This window comes from Eucalyptus grandis, chromosome 8 (assembly GCF_016545825.1).
Source record: "Eucalyptus grandis isolate ANBG69807.140 chromosome 8, ASM1654582v1, whole genome shotgun sequence".
Lineage (NCBI taxonomy): Eukaryota > Viridiplantae > Streptophyta > Magnoliopsida > Myrtales > Myrtaceae > Eucalyptus > Eucalyptus grandis.
In genome coordinates this window covers 38,134,262-38,155,328 of record NC_052619.1, presented here as the reverse complement: position 1 = coordinate 38,155,328, position 21,067 = coordinate 38,134,262, and the positions used below count along the sequence as shown (strand labels likewise).

Below are 21,067 nucleotides of genomic sequence, written 5' to 3'. Positions count from 1 at the left end.
TGGCCGGTCGGCGAGGTGTAAGGAGAAAAGAAAAAAATAATTTAAAAATTTTGAAAAAATATAAAAAAATTATAAAATTTGTCCACGTAGTGCCACATAAGACCACCGGCAGGCCACGTCAGCAATTTTCGGCTTAAATTAGCCAGATGAACTTAATTGGTACAAATGTAAAAAGGTTTAGGACTAAAATGGTCCAATTAAGAAGTTTATGATTGAATTGGTACCAATGCAAAAAGTTTAGACTATTTTGGTACTTTTCCTGCAGAACGTAGGATTCTTTCCACGTGTTCCATGACGTTTTGTGAAATGATCAGTTTCTACATGGTACAATGCAACTTGTGGATGACTTCATGCATCTCTCTCCTAAAGTCAATTTTTGGCGTTTCTTTCTTAGTCTTTCTAAGACTTTCGCATCTTCATACAATTTATCTACAACCAGATTGATGGACCAAAATAAAAGGTGTTTGATTTTTGTATAAATAGATGGTGCATGCGGAGTCTCATTTTATCTCTACTTCCCTGAAAAACAATCCCACAAGAAGAGGACTGGATACTACGTGATAGGAGCTGGTCTAGCTTGGCCAGAAGAATGAGCAACCACCAACGTAATCAAGTAAGTCTTTACGAATTTCCCTTCCCTTTTCTAATCCTTGACTGTTGTGATTATTTACACTGAGGGAAAAAAAAAGGGAAAATTATCGGTAGACAAGTTTTTAATAATTTTTTATTTTTTTTAATTTTTAATTATTTTTTTCTTTTACTCTCTCTCTCTCTCTCTCTCTCTCTCTCCTCCTCCTCCTTCTCCTCCTCCTCCTCCTTTTCCTCCTTGCAACCGGCCGTGCGGAGGGCCGACAACTAGACTCAAGTGGCTAGCCAACGGTGAGCTCGCCTTGCCGTCGCTAGGCAAAGGCGAGCTTGCCTAGCCATCGACGAGCTTGAACTTGTTAGATCTTGGCAAAGGCGAGATCGCTTAGCAATTGCAACGCTCGTCTTCACTAGATCTAGCGGAGGCTCGACTTGCCGGTGGTTGGGTGTGCTCGCTCTCGCCCAAATCCAATGAGGGTGAGCCTCACCGTCATTGGGCATGACACTTAGAAGACTAAGAAAGAGCGAAGAGTACTCATTGACAAATCTGTGGACGACATTGCCGAACATGGACAGCCTCGAGTTCATGGCAGCAAAGAAGCCCTTATTTTGGTTCTTCTTTGGACTCCCCATCCCCTATCTCTCTCTCTCTCTATAGCCCGCCCAACGACGGCGAGGCTCACCCTCGCTAGATCTAGGCAAGAGCGAGCTCGCCTAACCACTGGTGAGGTAGAGCTTGTCGATCCACTGGCAAGGCTCACCCTAGTAGATGCCTAGGCAAGCTCACCCTCGCCTAGCGACGACGGGAGAGCTTGCCATTGGTCGGCCGCTTGAGTTCAACATCTTGCCCTCCCCTATTGCCAGTTGCCGAAAGGAGGAGAACGGAAGGGGAGGGAGGAGGAAGAAAAAAAATAGAGAAAAAAATGAAAAAAAAAAAAGAAGAAGAAAAGATTAAAAAAAAATTAATTAAAAAATTCAAAACATAAAAAATTATTAAAAAATTGTCCACCAATGTCGGCCAGCATCCATGTTAGCACCCGTTGGCCAAATTTAGCCGGATGGACTGAATTAGTACAATTGAAAAAGATTTAGGACTTAAATGACAAAAAAAATAAGTTGGCACAATTGCAATATATTTAGGACTTTTTTGATAATTTTGCCCAAAGAAAAAATTGAAGGATGAGACCATTTCTTTGTAATTCCAAATTATGGTCCATTAATTAACATGATTTTGGGAATCACTAAATTAAATTATACACGTTAGATCTTCTTCGGGGCACTGAAATTACGTTAATTGACACTTCGTAATCTAACAAAGTCGCTCATGCATCAACTTTGTCTTCTCTTGATTCAGTTACCAAATACTTTCATCCTTCTAGAGAGAGGTACACATAATTTCTAGACTTATGCCTGCCATTTAATCAGCACCGAACCTAGGGGGCCACCGGGCCAGTGGTGGCTGCCTCCCTAGGTCCAAAAATTCCTTATATTCTTAGGTAGAAATTCCAAAAAAAAAAAAAAAAAGAAAGAAAAAGAAAAAAGAAGAAGAAGAAGAAGCATTTACTGGAAGCTTGTCTGGCCTTCTCTAACCTCATATTCTCAATTCCCACGCGTTTAATGATATCTCTGTATTTTATCTTGGTTCAATTTCGTTCCAATAATTCTTCTTATGTAGTTTAAAATTATTCAATGCGGTTCTTATGCCTTCAACATGGATGGCAAGTAGCTGACGATAAGGACACACAAAATAAATTTGAAATTCAGATTAGTGTCTAAAAGATTGCTGGAGAGATGAAATTTGGGGACTCATGTTCTCAAAACTATTCTAGAGAGCCCCCCCCTCCGGGGGCATTTGGAGATTACTTTAAGGATCATATATTTCCCAAAAAATAGTATGATGACCAAAATCAAAAACTGGCAAGAGTATATACAAGGACAGTTTTCGTAAGTAGCCCTTAATGAAAGGGAAGCACATGAAGAACCATTTTAAGAACATGAAAAACCATCATCTTACTTTACTCCGTGCTTATTATCACATTAATTATGTCCTAGCCAATACAGCATGCTGGGATCTATGACCGTTCCATGGTGCAAGATCATGTCTCAATCCACATTGAGGATATGCTTCGCGATATGCCTGCCACTTCACCAGAGCATAGTATATTTAGGGTTCATCATCAACTGCGCGAAGTCAACGAGAAAGCCTACGAACCAGTAATTCTAGCCATCGGTCCTTATCACTATGGAAATGGCAAGTTCAAATTCATGGAGGAGCAAAAACTGCGATACTTGCAGCAATTGCTGAATAGGAGACAGGAGGGAAGCGTCGACAGGTATGTGATGACTCTCAGGGAACTGGAACAGCAGGCGCGTAATTGCTATGCGGAAACCATCGACCTTTCCCAAGAAAAGTTTCTTGCAATGATGCTCATTGATGGCTGTTTCATCATTGAGTTGCTTCGTAAGTGCATTTTGGAGAAATCGAGAGACGAAGACGATTCAGATAGGCTTCGATACTACAGCTGCCGCTATTTAGACGATCCACTTAGGGAGTCAGATTGGCTTCAATACTACCTCCGTCGCGATTTACTGTTGCTCGAGAACCAACTTCCTCTTTTCGTCTTGAGCAAGCTATATGACCTGACTAAAGGTCCGGACGAGCATCACGAATTCAACGTAGTCGCCATCGAGTACCTTACATGTGAAGAAGGAGGCCCCGACCGAAATTGGACGAGGGGCAACTGGGAGCATCTTTTGCATCTGTACTACGGGTGGCGCACTCATGGCTTGCCTGAAAAGCCCCTGCCACACTGCACACTAGTCATGCCCTCGGCGATTGAGCTAAGGGAGTCAGGAATTAGGTTTAGGGCTGCGAAAGGGCGCCACCTGGGCGACATCAAATTCGAGAATGGAACACTCGAGATACCGGTCTTGGATGTAGAGGACGACACCGAATCAGAATTTCGAAACTTGATCGCATACGAGCAGCTTCATCAAAGGAGAGACATCTATTACTTTACGCATTACGTCAACCTCATGGATTTCCTCATAAACTCTTCAAAGGACGTCGAGATACTTCGCTGCACAGGGATTATTAAGAACTACTTGGGTGATGACAAGGCGGTTGCACAGATGTTCAACAAGATGTGTGACGAGGTCCTTATATTTGGTTCCTATTACTCCGAGATCTTCCAAAATGTGAAAGCACATTGTGACAAGAGGAGGAATGTCTGGATGGCAAAACTGAGGAGGGAATATTTCCATAGTCCTTGGGCTTTCTTGTCTGTTGTCACAGTCATCGTGTTGCTCCTACTCACAGCAACACAAACAGTATTTACTGTTCTTTCTTACATGAGGTAAAGTTAAATGTGATCAATGCTGGTTCATATATTTCCCCTGAACCATCTACTTGTGTTCTATAGCCAGTAGTACTATCTTGGTTCTCCAATGAGGACGAACCACATGTTCTTAAAGATAGTGAAAAGTGTTTGTGCTTTAAATGAGGTCCACAAATCTCTTCATTTGGAACTAGATGGTTACAACAGAAAACCAACAGGACATTAGGAACCAAGTTATAATATGGTTCAAAAAGAAATGAAAAAAGAGGTAGAGCCAAGTTAGACGATTAAATAGGTATGGTAGGATCACCCTACGAAGTCTCTTCTTCCCACAAAAATATCCAACTGGTTCTCTGATCATGCTTGACCTAAAAAAAGAGTTACAATTCAACTTGGATGACAACTCAGAAGAACACGCAGCAGCTTCGTATCTCTGAACGATTTGATGGAATCCACATCGATAGTAGGAGAAGTTCTCCAAATGATATTATCAGCAACCTCTGAATTAGGATGGATACTCCCAAAAACAAAATCAGCCTTTGGACTGTCTCCTGATCAGCTATGCTTGCATTAATAGAAAGGCCATGCTACTCTGTAAGAAAACAGCAAACCAATGAGCTTCACAACGTCAGCCTTATTTTGCTGATAAATTTGTCTAAAACAGCCCAAGTAGAGAAGCAATTGTTCCATGGGAAGCCTTATCGGAACAACATTAAATTCTCATAGAAATCAACCAACATTTAATAACAGAAACGCAGGTATAATTCCTATTAGGATGGTCTAAAACACATTCATTCATGTCAGCCAACAAAATATGCAATTTGCAAGCAGGTAAGTTTGTTTGCCTCCTTCCTCTGCACATTTAATTTCATGCATTTAATAACAAAACAAAACTAGAATTAGTTTTAAGTCTCTAAACACAGACTCAATAAATAGTCATCCACCAAGCATTCATCCTTGTAACAACATTTTCCAAATTTCACAACACATCTCCTTTCCTACCAAACCAAGCACAATGCCCCTAATAACACAACATCATGTGATCAGCAGATAGTACATCCATCATAGGTTAGAAGCCACGGGTTAGCTGGTCCAATAAGTCTTAAAAGCAAACATGTACATGAAATATGTATTGTAAAGGATAATTGTTTTCTGATAATCAAAATAAAAAAGGATTACAAATACATATATATATTATGTGTGTGTTTAACCCTACTCATAACTAAGTTACTATTTTACCCTTATTACTCATAATATTTCTCAACACTCCCCCTCAAGTTGGGATATAGATATCAAATAATCCCAACTTGTTACATAAGACGCTCACTCTATTCCCTAGTAGAGATTTCATAAAAATGTTTGCGAGTTGATCCTCCAACTTTGTGTGTTGAAGAATAATGTCACCTTTATGAACTTTTTCTCGTACAAAATGACAATCAATCTTAATGTGCTTAGTTCACTTGTGGAAGACTAGATTAGATGCAATATGAATAGCGGATTAATTATCACAATTCAACAATGATGGATTTGACTGTGACATTCCAATCTCTGATAATAACATTATCAACCATAGTAATTCACTTGTCACATGTGCCATAGAACGATATTCAGCTTCAACGCTTGATCGGGAAACTACATGTTGTTTCTTGCTTTTCCATGCAACTAAATTACCCCCAAGAAACACACAATAACTTGAAGTAGATCTCCTATCCACAGGACATCCAGCTTAGTCCGCATCAGAAAAGCTTGCAGTGTTTAGATGGTTATAATTCTTGAACTGTAGTCTTTTACCTGGCGCTCCCTTCAAATATTTGACGATCCAAAGTATAGCATCCCAATGAGTGGTACGAGGAGAACTTGTGAACTAACTTACTACACTAACCGTGAAGGATATATTAGGTCTTGTAATAGTAAGATAGTTTAACTTACCAACTAATCTCCGATACTTTGTTGGATCATGTAGTAATTCTCCATATTTTGCATCAAGTTTCATATTGGAATCCATAGGGGTATCGACTGGCTTTACTCCAAGAAATCCAACCTCGCCAAGGATGTCCAATACATACTTTCATTGCGATAAATTGGGGATAAGTACACTAATAGTGCCATAAGTTGTGTACGGCGCTCACTTTGGTGCCAAAAGTTTCCGTCGGATCACTTAAGTGCCAAAAAATTTGAAAAACAATCACTTTGGTGCCATCGCCGATTTGGTTGGCCAGAAATCCGACGTGGCAGTTTTTATTAATTTTGACGCCGACGTGAATCGCCGGAGAATACAATCAGCATACAAAGAACAAAACGATACCATTTACCGTTTTTCCCCAAATAAGAAACCCTAAATCCTCAATTTCGATTAGAACCGGAAGTTGAAAACCCTAAATCCCCAATTCGATCATTTTGAGTACATACTTCGATTTTCTCCCAAAGTTATCAGCTCGCTCTTGCAAATGGAGGACAAAAGCTTCAGCAGTGGCTCACATTCCTATAAGAAAAGCGAATTAGATGGTGAGTATTACTGTTATTGTGGGTTACCGAGTCCGAGAAGAACATCTTGGACTCAGTTGAATCCCGGGAGAAGATTCCATGGGTGCGGCAGATATAGAGAAGGCTCGAAGTGCCAATATTTCAAATGGATTGATAGAAAATTCTCTGATTGAGCGACAGAGGTGATATTGGAGTTACTTGAAGGCCGAAATCAATCTCCACCTATGTTAATGGACGAGTTGGAGGATGTCGACTCAATGCAAGATCAAATGAAGGGTTTAACATCTCTAGTGGACCATTTGAAGAGGGAGGTTTCAAGGCTGAAAATCGAAAGAAACTTTTATCAAGTGTTGATTGTGTTCTTATTCTCTTGGGTAATTTATTCAAATGTAAAGTGAGTAATGAGAAGAAGTTTGTATGTTTACCATAGTCGAAGACGTGGAATATGCACTTGTATTGGATTATTTATAACTAAAATGTGTTTTTTGGTTTGCTGCAATTTTTGTATGGAGCAGAATGTTTTGTTGTTGTAATCTATTGGTAGAAATGCAAGGTTGGACTTGGAATGCATTAGTTGTGAGTATTTAAAAGTTTTGTTGTTTAGTTGTGTATTGTCAATGTTTGTTTTGGTTAGTTTTTGCTTCAAATATAATGGTTTGCTGCATTTTTTATTTGGTAATAGTTTGCTGCATTTAAAGCTTTTAGTAATGGTTTGCTGCATTTTTGTTTGGTAATGGTTTGCTGCATTTTTATTTGGTAATGCTTTACTGCATTGAAAGCTTTTAGTAATGATTTGCTGTATTTTTCTGTTTGGTAATGATTTGCTGCATTGAAAGCTTTTGGCAATGGTTTGCTGTATTTTTTATTTGATAATGGTTTGCTGCATTGAAAGCTTTTGGTAATGATTTGCTGCATTTTTTTTATTTGATGATGGTTTGCTGCATTTTTATTTCGCAATAGTTCGCTAGTTTGCTGGTTTGCTAGTTTGCTGCAACTGCAAACTATGGCCGAAATTAAAGGATGGTGGCAAATTCACGATTGACCATTTCAGTGCCATAAGTTGTAAATAGTGATCACTTGAGTGCCAAGTTTTTATAAAAGTGATAATTTAAGTGCCAGTCGCGATTACAAAGTGATCACTTATGTTGCACAAGTTTTTTAAAAAATAACATGTTAGTGTCAAACGTCACATTCCAAATGCACCTTGTTCTTGCACCAGTTGAGTTGCTGGTGCATCTTTTTACACCAGCCCAGGTGCAACAAGATGTACCAGCACCCAAAGTGTTCTTGTAGCAACACATATAATCAGAACCCCACAAATTCATTATAATCCACAACTTTAACCAACAATGCTGACAGCAACAGTACAGCAACAACAACATTGCAGTAACAGCAAAAATAAAATATACAGCAGCATAATTGACTTGCTAGCATTCTAGCTGAAACCAACACAAGGGAAAATGAATAGTCATTCCAGTACTTGCTATTAACATTAATTGATTGTTTACAAAAGAAAAGAAAAGCATGTCTAACTTCCCTCTCTAATCATCGAAAGTTCAACACTCTCTTACAAAAAAACAATGGCATTGCAGGCAACAACTACCATCATTCCAGCACACTCCTAAAAAAAGAAAACATGAAAAAGACCATGTCCAGCATCACATGAAAAAAAAAACCATGTCCAGCATCACATAAAAAGAGACCATGTCCAGCACCCTCCCATCAGTCAATATTGACAACACCTTGATCTCTTTTTTCCTCTTGGAGCTTTGAATTGATTCATAATCCGAGCACTTTTTCGAACTGGATGTGCAGGTTCTTTAACTGGGCTTTCTGTCACCTCATTTTCCTTTTTCTTGTTTTTGACTGCGGCTATTTTTGTTCTACCACGTGTCATGTGTTGGTCCATATCATCACTACTGCTCCCAATCGTTGGTTGAGATGGAACTGGTGCTGGGTTCTTTTTGGATGATTGTTTCGCAGCTGTACCCGATGTCTTATTCTTCTTTGGAGGACTCTTCTTTGGCTGCGCCCTTGATTCTTGAGTTGGCCCACCTTGAGAGAGAAGTACCTCAAGTTCTCCCGGCTACAAGAACATAGTGATATTGTCAACCAAATGAATTGAAATACAACAAATTAAATGCATGAGGCCTATAAATTTTACATTCAAAATAGTCATTCCAGTACGTTCATCTGTGTAAATCCCATAACTATATTGCCTTAATCTTTTTCCAATAGCCCATCTTGTTCGCTGTGGTGCATCATTTTCAGCAGCAATAATCCTTGTAGTAACCTCTGCAACTTGTGCAGTTGCTCGTTTTCTCACCTGAGAAACACATGACAAATGTAAATTTTAGCCCATAAAAGACCAAACACAGCGATGTACAACTTACAGGATATTTTTTTCTTGTTTGCTCAACAATGGACTCAGTTGTTGTTGTTGCTGTCTGCCCATTCCAATCCCTATCCTCGCACTTGAGCCTACAATGGGCCTTTTTTCTGGCCCTTTAGTAGGCCTTACAACAATGTACTATATTAGGATTATGACCAATAGCACTATCGAATAAGAACTGTAAAGTTACTAAGACAAAGAGGATACTTACCTTACAACATGGCTTTCTGTTTGCCCTTCAGTAGGCATTACAGCAGGGCCTTCTGTCCTCCCTTCAATAGGCCCAATAAGAAACTCTTCAGTAAGTTCTGTCCCTGGCACTAAATCAGCCATTACATCTTGCTGTTGATGCTGCTTTTTCAGCTCACAACCTTTCTTATTGTGCCCTTCCTTACGGCAATAGGAGCATTTCATCTTTGATCCAGTCCTACTCATCCTTTGACTTGATGCCTCTTCCTGCTGCATTTTTCGTCTCTTTTTTTGCCTTCCTATTTGCTTCTTCAGTGGTAAAGGTAGAGGGCTTTCATGATTTGTTGGCTCCCAAAATTTGCTGCTTCTGATAGGCTGCATCATGAATTGGTATGAAGCAAGGTATGAGCTTTTTTTGTACCAATCATGTAGGTAATCATCTGGGTTTTCTTGCTTCATCTGAATAGCACAAATGGCATGGGCACAAGGAATTCCATTCAGTTGCCAGGCTCGGCATGAACACTTTCTTCTATCCAAGTTGACAGCATACTTATCCTGATTTTGAATAATCTCATATCCATTATCTCCATTCCAAACTGGATAATAGAACCTACTAGCAGCAATATTTTCATCAAATCTCTTCACAATCCTAAGGCCACAGTCTCTACTCCATTTTGTACCCTCATCTCTTTGCCTATGCAATCTAGTCATAACCATAACTCGAATATCATCAAGCATGCTGATGATTGGTTTGCACCTGGCCTCTAAAATTCTACCATTGAAAGCTTCACTAAGGTTGTTATCAATGATATCGCATTTGAACTCTTCGCTGAAGAAGGCCCAACACTAGTGCTTAGCTTCTGTCTGGAAGAGTGCATCAAAACCTTTCTTTGTCAGCTGCAACAATCCTTGTTTGGCTAATCTGAAATCAGCCATATTCGTACTCTTTGCTATCTGCCAGAACTGCTTCTGCAGCCTATTTCCTTTGAAGTTCCTTGACCAGTTTGCATATATGTGCCTCACGCACATTCTATGCTCAACATGTGGCATCAATTCAGCCAATGCAGAAATAAGTCCCTACAAAAATTCAAACCAATAAATACAAGTCAAGAAAAATATGCAAGTGACTAATATTAAAATGGAGTGAATTAATTGACATGAAATTACCTTCTGTTGGTTGCTCATGAATGTCCATCCTCTCCCATCGGTTATCTCAAGGTCAGCCATTAAATTTTTTAGGAACCAGGACCAAATATCCTTGTTCTCTATCTTTACCACCGCCCAAGCTATCGGGAACATTTGATTATTGGCATCTCTCCCCACAGCAGCCAACAACTCCCCCTTGCATAAACCCTTTAAAAAGCATCCATCAAATCCTATAACTCTTCTACAACCAGCCAAGAAGCCCCGTTTGCATGCATCAAAACAAACATAAAATCTATCAAATCTAGGCCCAAGATCAAGGAGTGGCCTCTCCACAACCTCTACATATACCCTACTAGATGGGTTTTGAAACATACATTCACCAGCATAATCTCATACCTGTGCATATTCTTCCTTATACCCACCCATCAATATCTTCATCACCCTCATCTTCGCTCTCTTACATTGATTCATCGACACATTAATCCCCACTTGCTCCTTCACTAACTGTTGAAATTGATGACTCTTGATCTCGGGCATTGCTTTGATAGTATTGAAAAAATGCTTTGATAACCACACACTTGTTACCCTTTTATTGTTAAAGATAATTGGACAAGTATGCTCCTCCTGAAAGGACCTAATCTGGAATGACCCATTCTTACTAAGCGCAGCATAGAGTTTCCACGAACAATTAGGTTGTGAGCACTTAGCTCTCACAAATTCCTTCGTGTTTCTAATGAATTTAACGCTCCTCTGTTCACCAATTGAGTTCTTCACAACAGCTTCCTTGAACTGTTTGGCATCATCAAATCTCATGCCCACCGACAAAACAGGTTTATCAACAGTCGGATCATAGCAAGGGTACTTACTTTTTCTTCGAGGAGCAGGTTCTTCATCATCATTGTCAAGCTCATTTTCCGAACCAGCAACTTCATCGCCACAGCTTTCTTCATCTTCACTTCTATTACCCTCAGCTGGATCTCCATCTCTATTTACTGGCTCGGGCCTTTTTGCTGAAGCTGCAAGTTTTTTTCTCAGAAATTCCCTTTGCTTTTGTCTTGACTGTGCAAGTTCATCATCATCTTCGTCACTTGGGAAATTTACTAAAGCCAAACATTCATCTTCCGATTCACTAGATAAAGCAATTTCCCATTCTAATCCAATGAAGTCTTCATCACCCACATCTTCACCCAAATCTTCATCCAAGATTTCAGGACATCTCCCTCTTTGTTCATCTCTATCAATATGATTTATCTCCCTATCATTTTGCCCTCCATCTAACCTAAACTCATCCCCAACCTGATTACTCGCTTGAATAGGATCCCTCACTTCTCCTCCTTCAGTGGTGGTCTGCTCATCCCCATCCTCATCCTCATCCTCATCCTCACTATAATACTCAACATATACCTTGACTTCTTCACCGTGAAGATAATGGTAAATGATATCCTTAATACCATTATCGTCATTAAAAAATCTCAACCCATCCTTCAATTCTTTCCCGGGAACACAGTAATGTAGTTTTTGCACTTTGCATCGTAAAAAATATACCAAATCCCTCATAAAATCAATATATGATGGCTTCCAAATATTGACATAAATAGTACCTTCATTTCCACCACAATATTCTCAATCTTCAGTGCCAATAACAAACTCTCCATCATAGCAAACAATGACACCTACCTGATTTGCGTCCATGTCGATGCTGCACCCAATGAAAAAAAAGGAAAAGAGTCATTGTCGTTTTGTTGGAAACACATGACAGAATCGGCAACTTCACATGCAGGTTCTTGTCGTTTTGTTGTCAAGGAACAAATGCGACTAAAATCTCCCCAATTCGGTGCATTTACAGAAACAAAAGAAACCGAATTAAATAAACAAAGTGAGGTTCCCACCACCCATTTTTCAATTTAATCACATTCACATTCGGTCCCCCACAAAAGCAGTCTAATTAATTAAACAAACAAATTCGGTCCCACCACTGTTTCCATCCGAGTCAAGCCCCTCCGCACCCTGTTTTTCTATTCGGTCCCCACAATAGAAAGCGAACGAACGATGGAAGAATCAATTTTTCTATTTTGTCCCCATAAAAGTGACATCCCCACCACTTTTCCCACTACTTTCCCCTTGAGTCGAGCCCTCAATTTGCCCTCCGTGCCCTAACTTGCCCATCGGAACCCTAAATTTTTCGCAAAATTGATCCACGTAGAGAACATGACAAACCTGAACGATCGTGAACGACGGCGCAACTACAGCGATGGCCGAGCGATGGCGGGCTAGCGAACGGCGGTGGGTGAACGACGGTGGGTGAGCAAGGTACAACCGGCGTCGAGGAGAACCATATACGAACCCTATTTTACTCTCTCTGCAACGACATCGTTTTTTGCTATGGAGCAAGGCGGCGTCATTTCTTATGTGAATCCACGATGGATGGCAAGAAATGACGTCGTTTCTTACGAAGAAAGGAAAACAGCGTCGTTTTATGCTATCCACCGTGGACAATCTCAAGGCACATCGATTTTTTTTTAATATAAATGCCACGTAATTATTTTGGCTGGAATTTCTCGCCGGTGATACCAAAGTGATCGTTTTTCCTCCGATTTGGCACTTAAGTGATCCGACGGAAACTTTTGGCACCAAAGTGAGCGCCGTACACAACTTATGGCACCATTAGTGTACTTATCCCCGATAAATTGATACCAGCATGTGAATAGGATACTTCAATACCAAGAAAGTATCGAAGTCGTCCCAGATCTTTAGTATTGAATTCTTTATGTAGAAATTGCTTAAGTTTTTTAATACCACTTGAATCACTGCCAGTAATGATGATATCATCCACATATACAACTAGAAGGATACAACCAGTCGAAGACACAGAGCTAAAAACTGAATGATCTACCTAACACCTCTTTAATCCAAATTTGATAACGGCATCACTAAATCTACCAAATCAAGCACGAGCAAGTTATTTAAGTCCATACAAAGCTTTGTGTAAACGACATACCACATTCTCTCCCTGAGCAATAAACCCAGGCGGTTGCTCTATGTAGACCTCCTCAGCCAGATCACCATGTAAAAAGGCATTTTTGACATCCAATTGATAAAGGATCCAGCCAAATTGCATAGCCAATAAAATGAAGACACGGACAGAGGGAATTTTGGCCACGGGAGAGAATGTGTCATTATAATCAACATCATAAGTTTGAGTATACCCTTTCCCAACTAATCATGCCTTCAATCAATCAAGAGTACCATCCGGGTGAACTTTAATAGTGAAAACCCAACAAAAACTAACAGGTTGCTTATCAATAGGTAATGAAGTAAGCTACAAAGTTTTCTTATGAATTAGTGCCCGCATTTCATCTTCCATGGCATGATGCCAACTTGGATGAGCAAGAGCTTCAGCAACACTACTAGGCATAGAAATAGAAGACAACAACAAGACAAAGACAGAGAAGGTAGGAGATAAATGATCATAGGACAAACAAATTGAAATAGGATGACGCGTACTAACACAATCAAAAAGACCAGAATAATGATCAATAGGACAACCAACACAAGAACGTGTACCTTTTCAAGAAGCCATGGGCGGATCAGGATCAAAGGCTGGCACTGCAACTGATGGGAGAACAGATGAATCAGGTGCTAATGAAGGCTATACTGTCATAGTTGGAACCGTACTTCATTAATGATAAGTGCGGTCAGCAAACTGAAATTTTCTAGAGGTAGCTGGAGAGATGGAAGGCAGTGGAAGCATTGGTAGTACACAATCATCATTATCATCAGGTGTCTGTGGAACATTCTAAGAAGAAAAATATGACTAATCTTCAAAGAACGTCACATCTATAGACACAAACATACGACAACAAGTAGGACTATAACATTTGTATCCCTTATAAGTTCAAGAGTATCCCACAAAGACACATTTTTCAGTATGAGGATCCAGTGACATCCTAAAATTTCAATCATGTTTTCAATTAAATAAATTGGACCTTTTATTGATGTGCCTATAGTGCTATCCTCTGAGCTGAGCTGATCACTCATGAGATAACTAGACTATCTGGGGAAGCCATTAAGGAATTTTAATGTAATAGACTTGAGAATTCAACCGGGAATCGACTACTCGACCGTGCTCATCTACAAAGATCATTACAATACAGTTAAAAATCGATTAGAGATCAACAATAGGTCGTTTCAACTGAGATAGGTAATCAAAGTGTGGGTGATGCCACCAGATTGCAAAATTATCGTCGATCAGTACTAGACTGATTTTTCTATCGTTTTGGTACCCTATGTTGGCATTTGAAACCTCGAGATTTTCACGACCACCAAGGGTCACCAATGTGTCAAAGATGTATATTGTGACTCAAATTAAATCGAACACTGATCAATTGCACTAAAAATTTTTAAAAGCTATTAGGGAGGTTAGGTTATGCTAAAATCGCGCCAGATTGAAATTAACAGCAAATTTGAATCCGATTTCAGAAATTGAAAGTTTTGTCATGTCACGAGTCATTTTAGGAACGTCGACTCATCCTTTGAAGATTTTTTTGCAAACCGAAATTTTTTGTGAAAATTCAATTTAGGGCCGTTTTTTATTGTAAAATTCAAGGGACCTTTTTTTATCACGTTTTTAGGATACAAGTTGGTTCTATTGGCACGGAAAAATGTCAATTTGATCGAGGACTCGATGGTAAATTTATGGGGATTGAATTGGATCAATTCAAGAAGGAATTGAAGGAGATTTGGTTCAAATTGGAGAGGGATGCTTCAAAATTCGTAGCCCCCCTTGGTCCTCAACCTTTGGACCCTTAGGAAGCTTGCCAAGGAAGCCTTGGTAGCTGTAAATGGTTGAGGAGGCTAGCCGGCCATGGTCAAGGGGACAAAGGGATAGGAGTGTAACTTGAAGGACCCTTCAAGCTTGGCTGTCCCTTTCTTCTCCTTCCTTCAACTTGCTTTCTTCATTTCCAACCCCTAGAAGCTCTGAAAGTTGTAGAGAAGCCGAGCCCCAAGCCCCATTACCATCGAGCAATTCGCTAAGCCACCGGACCACCGTTTCTCACCCGTCGCGCCTAGCTGCGAGCCCACCTACTCGTCGTGCGTCACTTCGCCGTCCCACCTACATTCGAGCCTCCTACTCGTGTCCCCTGCCATCCCGAGCCTCCTAAGGCCACCGTCGGAGCCGTGCCACCACCATTCAGCCGTCGAAGTCACCCGCCTAGGCCGTAGCAGGTTCGCCGATCCTGTCTTGCCAAACCAACTACTCATTTCTGTCCCTCGGCCTACCATCCAGAATCCGAAACCCACCAAGTCCCGTGGGCTTTGAGGCCCGTTTCCAAGCCTTTCCCGGCCTCGCTTGGTGTTGTCACTTTGGAGTTTGTCGATCATCTCGACCTTGCCGTCGCCGTGAACTTATCGGATTTCAAAACCAATGAGTTTACTCACTAATCTCCGCCTATAGAGTTAATGATGCGTAAGAGTTGATTAGTTTAGGTTAAGCTTGGATTAAGTAATTAGTTAGAACAGATTAGCAATTTAATTATTTGTTTATGCATGTTAAGATGTTAGAGTAGTGTAATTAGAGACTAGATAAGTTGTAGTATTTATCTAGATTGGTTCGGAAATTTTCCGGGCCCGTTTCAGTATTTAATTAGGCTTTTCCGGCCTAAGTTTCTATTTATGGTATTTAATTATATTTATTTAATTAATTTTGATAATTATATAATTATTTATTATTTTTCGGAATTTATATCCGGATAGTCGATGACCGGAATTTCGTGTTGATTGCAATGGTGTGTTTGGTTTATTTATCTGGATGCTAATTTGTGCTATTTGAAGGATATTTATAATTTTGTGAATTTATTCCAAAATTGGGTAATTTTGGTATTTAATTAGAAAATACCAAGCGTCGGTTTACAGCACCAAAAATATGTATGTATGCTATTATATTTAGTGAGATGTTAAAAAATAGAAATTATTGTATTTTGGCTAAGGTCAATCGTGTACTAACATACGATTATTTTATCGAGTATAATAGAGATTAAGTATCGCACAGCTTTGGTGAGCATTATCAATATACTATATCAACCTGCAAGCCTCGATATATCAGTTTAGGGCGAGCAGTATACTTTAGCAACTTTTGGTGAGTTATATTAATTATCAGCTTTTGGTAAGCTGTACTATCGATCTCCAGCTCAGGGTGAGCAGATCTTGATATGATCGAATCTTATAGATAGTACTGAATGGGTTGACTAAGAAATGGTATTGATGGTATGGAATCGATTAGATCAATTGATCAATGACTCGATTTGATTTGATAATTTGAATTGAATTGAAGTGATTGGTCGATTATATGAATCGTACTGACTTGCAAGAGGAGTCACCTATCTCTTGTGTGTATAAGTAGCCTTTAGGCGTATTTCCTTCCTAGTCGAAGTTTAGGGGGTGAACATGCTGAGATATTGTCTCACCTAGGTCTAGGATAACATTTACAGGTCCTTAGATGGTTGTACCTCCCGAACATTTTGGCCAACCGAAGAAGGTTATTGAACAGCACTCTCAAATTCCCCTCCTTAGGAGCCAATGAGTTTGGGTCTACGAACTCGTAAGATCCACTGTCTGAGTTGATGCAAGCTTATCCCATAAGGTACTCTTATCAATTCAGATCGTGGTATCGTTACGGGCAAAATGGACCTAAGGAAGGCCCCCTTCTAGAGTCTGAGATTCCTAAGTTGGTGTTGGAGATCGCTTTTGGTGAGGGCAAGACTGACCCTCCTAGTGGTTCAATGGTAGACCGAGTCTTTCGAATCCATGGTCCCCGGAGTATTTAGTTGAAGATTTGAATGCTTAGATGATCTATAGCCCTCTACCCTTTTTGTAGACTTTGTATATATCGGCTAATATTGTATGTGACTTAGTTTTATGTGTATAAAGGTGTGATGTGGTTTTCGAAAATTGTGGCCTTACTTTTTTATCACATCTTCCTGTTGTATGGGGATTTAATTATCCATTTCCGCATATGCATTAAAATGAATGGATTAGCAACGCGTCCTAGGACGTCACAATTTAATCAACTACCAAGGGATGGGCACGCGCTTGGAAGATTGGGGCATGACATCCAGTTTATCAAGACCTGGAGTAAGACTATGTACAAAACAAACACACCCAAAGACCCGAAGAGGTAAGGAAAAGAGAGGACAATTTAGATGTAAAATTGAGAATGGTGTCTTCCCTTGAAGAACAAAAGTTGGAAGCCTATTAATTAAATAACATGCCGTAAGAACAGCATAGCCCTAAAAATGTTTAGGTAGATGCATATGAAACATGAGGCAGCGGGCGACATCAAGAAGATGGTGATTTTTACATTCAACTATGCTATTTTGTTGTGGAGTGTATGAGCATGACGTCTGATGAATAATACCATGAGATTCTAGAAAGGGCTGAAACCAGAAGTTGTATCAAGGTATTCTCTAGCATTATCTAACTATAAATGTTTGATAGAGATATTATACTGATTCAACACTTCGAAATAGAACAATTGAAAACAATGAAAAATCTCTGTATGATCTTTTATTAAGAATAACCAAGTCATTCAGGAAAATTCATCCACGAATGCAACAAAATATATGAATCCAGAGACATCAAAGACATCAGACACACAACATGGACCCCATACATCTAAGTGAACCAACTCAAATGGACTAAACACACGACTCTGAATATGGGAAGGAAAAGAAGCTCTATGATGTTTACCAAACTGACAAACTTCACACTGAAAGGAACTCACAAACTTAGACTTAAGAAATAGACGTCGGAAATAGGTTTGGTCATGACAATGCATCCGATATACATCAGTGGATATTTGTTTCACTGTAATGTTTGTTTCACAGCTACGATAGCTAACACCTTCTTATCAAGGTAGTATTGGCCATTTGATTCATGTCTCCCACCAATCATCTATCCAGTCCTCAGATCCTGAAAAAAAACAACGGGAAGAGAAAAATGTCACAGAACAATTTAGTTCTTTGGTCAACAAGCTAATAGAAATCAAATTATAAGGAGATTTTGATAGGTGAAGGACATATGACAAAGAAAGAGAGGGACTCAAATGAGCAACTCCCATACCAATAACTTGAGACTGTGAACCATTTGCTAATGTAACTGAATTCGATAATGAAGGAGATATATAGTGAAAAGAAGACAGTAAATTTGAGTTACCAATCATGTGATTGGTAGCTCCAGAGTCTATAACCCAAGAATCAGACGATGCAGACAACAAACACGATGAACTACCTTTAGATGTTTGTGCCAGAGTTGCAGTAGGAGTTGAAGATCCTATCACTTGTTGGGAGCGAACCAATGTATCATACTCAGCACATGTTAATGTAACTGAATCGGGGTTTGAGCTTTGGGTGAAGTGTATAGCAATAAGCTTTTGTATGTCCAGCTCTTTGACAATGATGGCAATAGCGGGAACCATGACTATTTCTAGAATTAATGGTATCACGAGTCCCAACTCCCCCTTCACGGCCTCCACGACTTCCACTGCGAACAACACCGCATCCATGGCCTCGATAACCACGACCTTGATCTCCGTCCACTAGAACCATGGGAAAGCATAAGCACTAATCTCCACTACCTGCGTGGAAGAACTCTTCTCGGGAATTGTAGAACGAAGAGCCTGGGAGAAGACTTCATCTATTGTAGGAAGAGAAGAACTCTGAGATGTAATATGCTGATGAAGAGATGAATACTCAGGCCCTAATGACTTGAGATATACTATTACCCTCAAATCCTCTTCGTGTTTAGCCAAAACATCTGGATCGTTCAAGGTAGCAAGATAAGTATCCAATCGTTGGCAGAGAGTGGTGAACCAAGCATAATGATTTGACAAAGATTGATCTCCATGCTAAATATCAAATAACTTTTCCCACGTGTCACATACTCGCATAATATTATTTTTCCCTGAATAGAGTAATGCGCACTTACCCCCAAATTGCTTTAGCAGAGTCACATTGAATAAAGTGAGGACTGACCTTAGGGTCCATGCTATTCCACAATAGGGTTCGAATCATCACATCTCTTGCAATCCAATCAGCAGCTTTACTCTTGTTAGACGGTATTGTAGACGTGAGATAGTCCAGTTGTCTGGTGGCAGTAAGATAGACCTCAACCGCTTTAGACCAGGATGGATAATTAGTTCCATCTAACTTGACATATGTTAATTGAAAATGACCAAAAGGAGATCCAGAAGTCAATCCAGAAGTTGATCCAATGGTCACCATTAATGAATAATGATTAAGCCCAAGAAATGAACTTCACAGTTGCCAATACTTAATTCCAATAATTCAATCAAATACACAAAAAAAAAAAAAAATCTGAACAGAAAGGCCTCAATCAAATCACTATATCAGCAGTATACTTATTCTCAATATCTCCAGCATCACTTTCAAGTGCGAAACAACAACTCTATCCTCTATAATAGCCATCAAATCTATCCTCAATAATGGCCACTTCTAAAAATTTTGTGCAGTACAAATAATAAAGTGGGTCACCGTCCACCACCATAAAATATCCATCATTCGTTGTTTCTAGAAGCCTTTCCAGCACCCCACAGCCAGCACCAAAGTTGGAAGAATTACTTTAACATTAATAAATAAATAAGTGACAAAGTTGTCCAGTAACTCACCACTGTTCAAGTTCCACAATTCGAGAAGTCATGCCAAAATGATATCACAATGAAGACAAAGGAATCCAACATATGCAAAGCTCCATTATATCCATCATGGGTGGTGAAAAGCTCCATTGTATCATTATCGTGGGTGGTGATTGTGTTAACCAAGGGCAGCAACATGGAGAAAGAGTGCTTGGTTATGACTCGGTAAGATGGTACTCGACAACTTTGACCAATAACAAACTTTGCTAACCCCTTAGCTTTTGACTGAATTTGGGTGATCCCATGACGATCTTCTTCAATTATCAGACTTTGACTTTTCAAAATCCACAGCCAAATTTTCCAATTGTCTATCCTCGATGCCCCTGGGTCTATCAAGGAGAAAACTGGTCGGACGGGATCGATCGGATTGGACCAAAGTAGAAACCATATAGGTCACCGGAGTTGCAAGGAAAACACTGATGTCGTAGGGGTGCAAGAAGCTCTTTGGCGGATGATTGTCGCTAGAAAGATTGCTCTGTGGTGATTGAACTATGGATCCGTCTACAAGCGTGGCCAAAGCTTCGTTGTCAATGCGGCTAGACTAGAGAAGTAGCGTCATCAAGGTTGAGGCGCAATAGGGCTTGCAGTAACAGCGACGGCGTGGGTCTCTCGTATATCTTGTCTCTGAAGCGCAAAACCAGAACGAGAGAGGACGATCGCCAAAACATGGATCAAGAAGCGTCGGTCAAGGAGTTCATGGGTCGCCGGCTGGAAACGCGGCCTTTTCCGGTGATGGATCAATGTCGCCAGCCAGAGGCACGACCTTTTCCGGTGACAGAACAGTGGTTTCCGGTGATCTGGCTACTAGGGTTTTCATTTTTTTAAAGGTGCGACTTTGATACCATGTAAAGGATAATTGTTTTTTGATAATCAAAATTAAAAGGGTTACAAATATATATGTATGTGTGTGTGTGCGCGCGCGCGCGCACGCTTAACCCTACTCATAATTAAGTTACTATTTTACCCTTATTACTCACAATATTTTTCAACATGTATAATAACCCCAAGTGGCACTTCTCATGTGATTAGTATGCTCATAAAAGTTAGCTGAATCTTCATTCATATCCAACTGATAAGACAATTCCTCCCTTACCGCTTTTGGCATATGTTTTCTTATTTTGTGTTTGACCATTTGTTTTGGTTGTCAATGCAAACTATAACCTATCTCTTCCGATGAGCATGTAAGAAGAAGAACCACAACTTGTAAAGGCAAGTTACGCAATA

The 21,067-nt window shown here is 39.9% G+C and overlaps 1 protein-coding gene across 3 annotated transcripts in view; it reads left to right on the top strand.

Moving 5' to 3' along the window:
- Positions 1-451: 451 nt before the first annotated feature.
- LOC104417119 (UPF0481 protein At3g47200) overlaps positions 452-21,067 on the top strand; it is a 47,758-nt gene continuing 27,142 nt past the window's right edge. Inside the window, exons 1-2 of one of the 3 annotated variants that reach the window (XM_039301053.1) lie at positions 455-613; positions 2,647-4,088. In XM_039301053.1, coding sequence (XP_039156987.1) covers positions 590-613; positions 2,647-3,945 — 1,323 coding nt within the window. In that variant the 5' untranslated portion in view covers positions 455-589 and the 3' untranslated portion in view covers positions 3,946-4,088. Of the gene's footprint in view, positions 614-2,637; positions 4,089-21,067 lie in introns of those variants that run through there. The other 2 variants (XM_039301051.1, XM_039301056.1) reach the window with 2 other exon arrangements.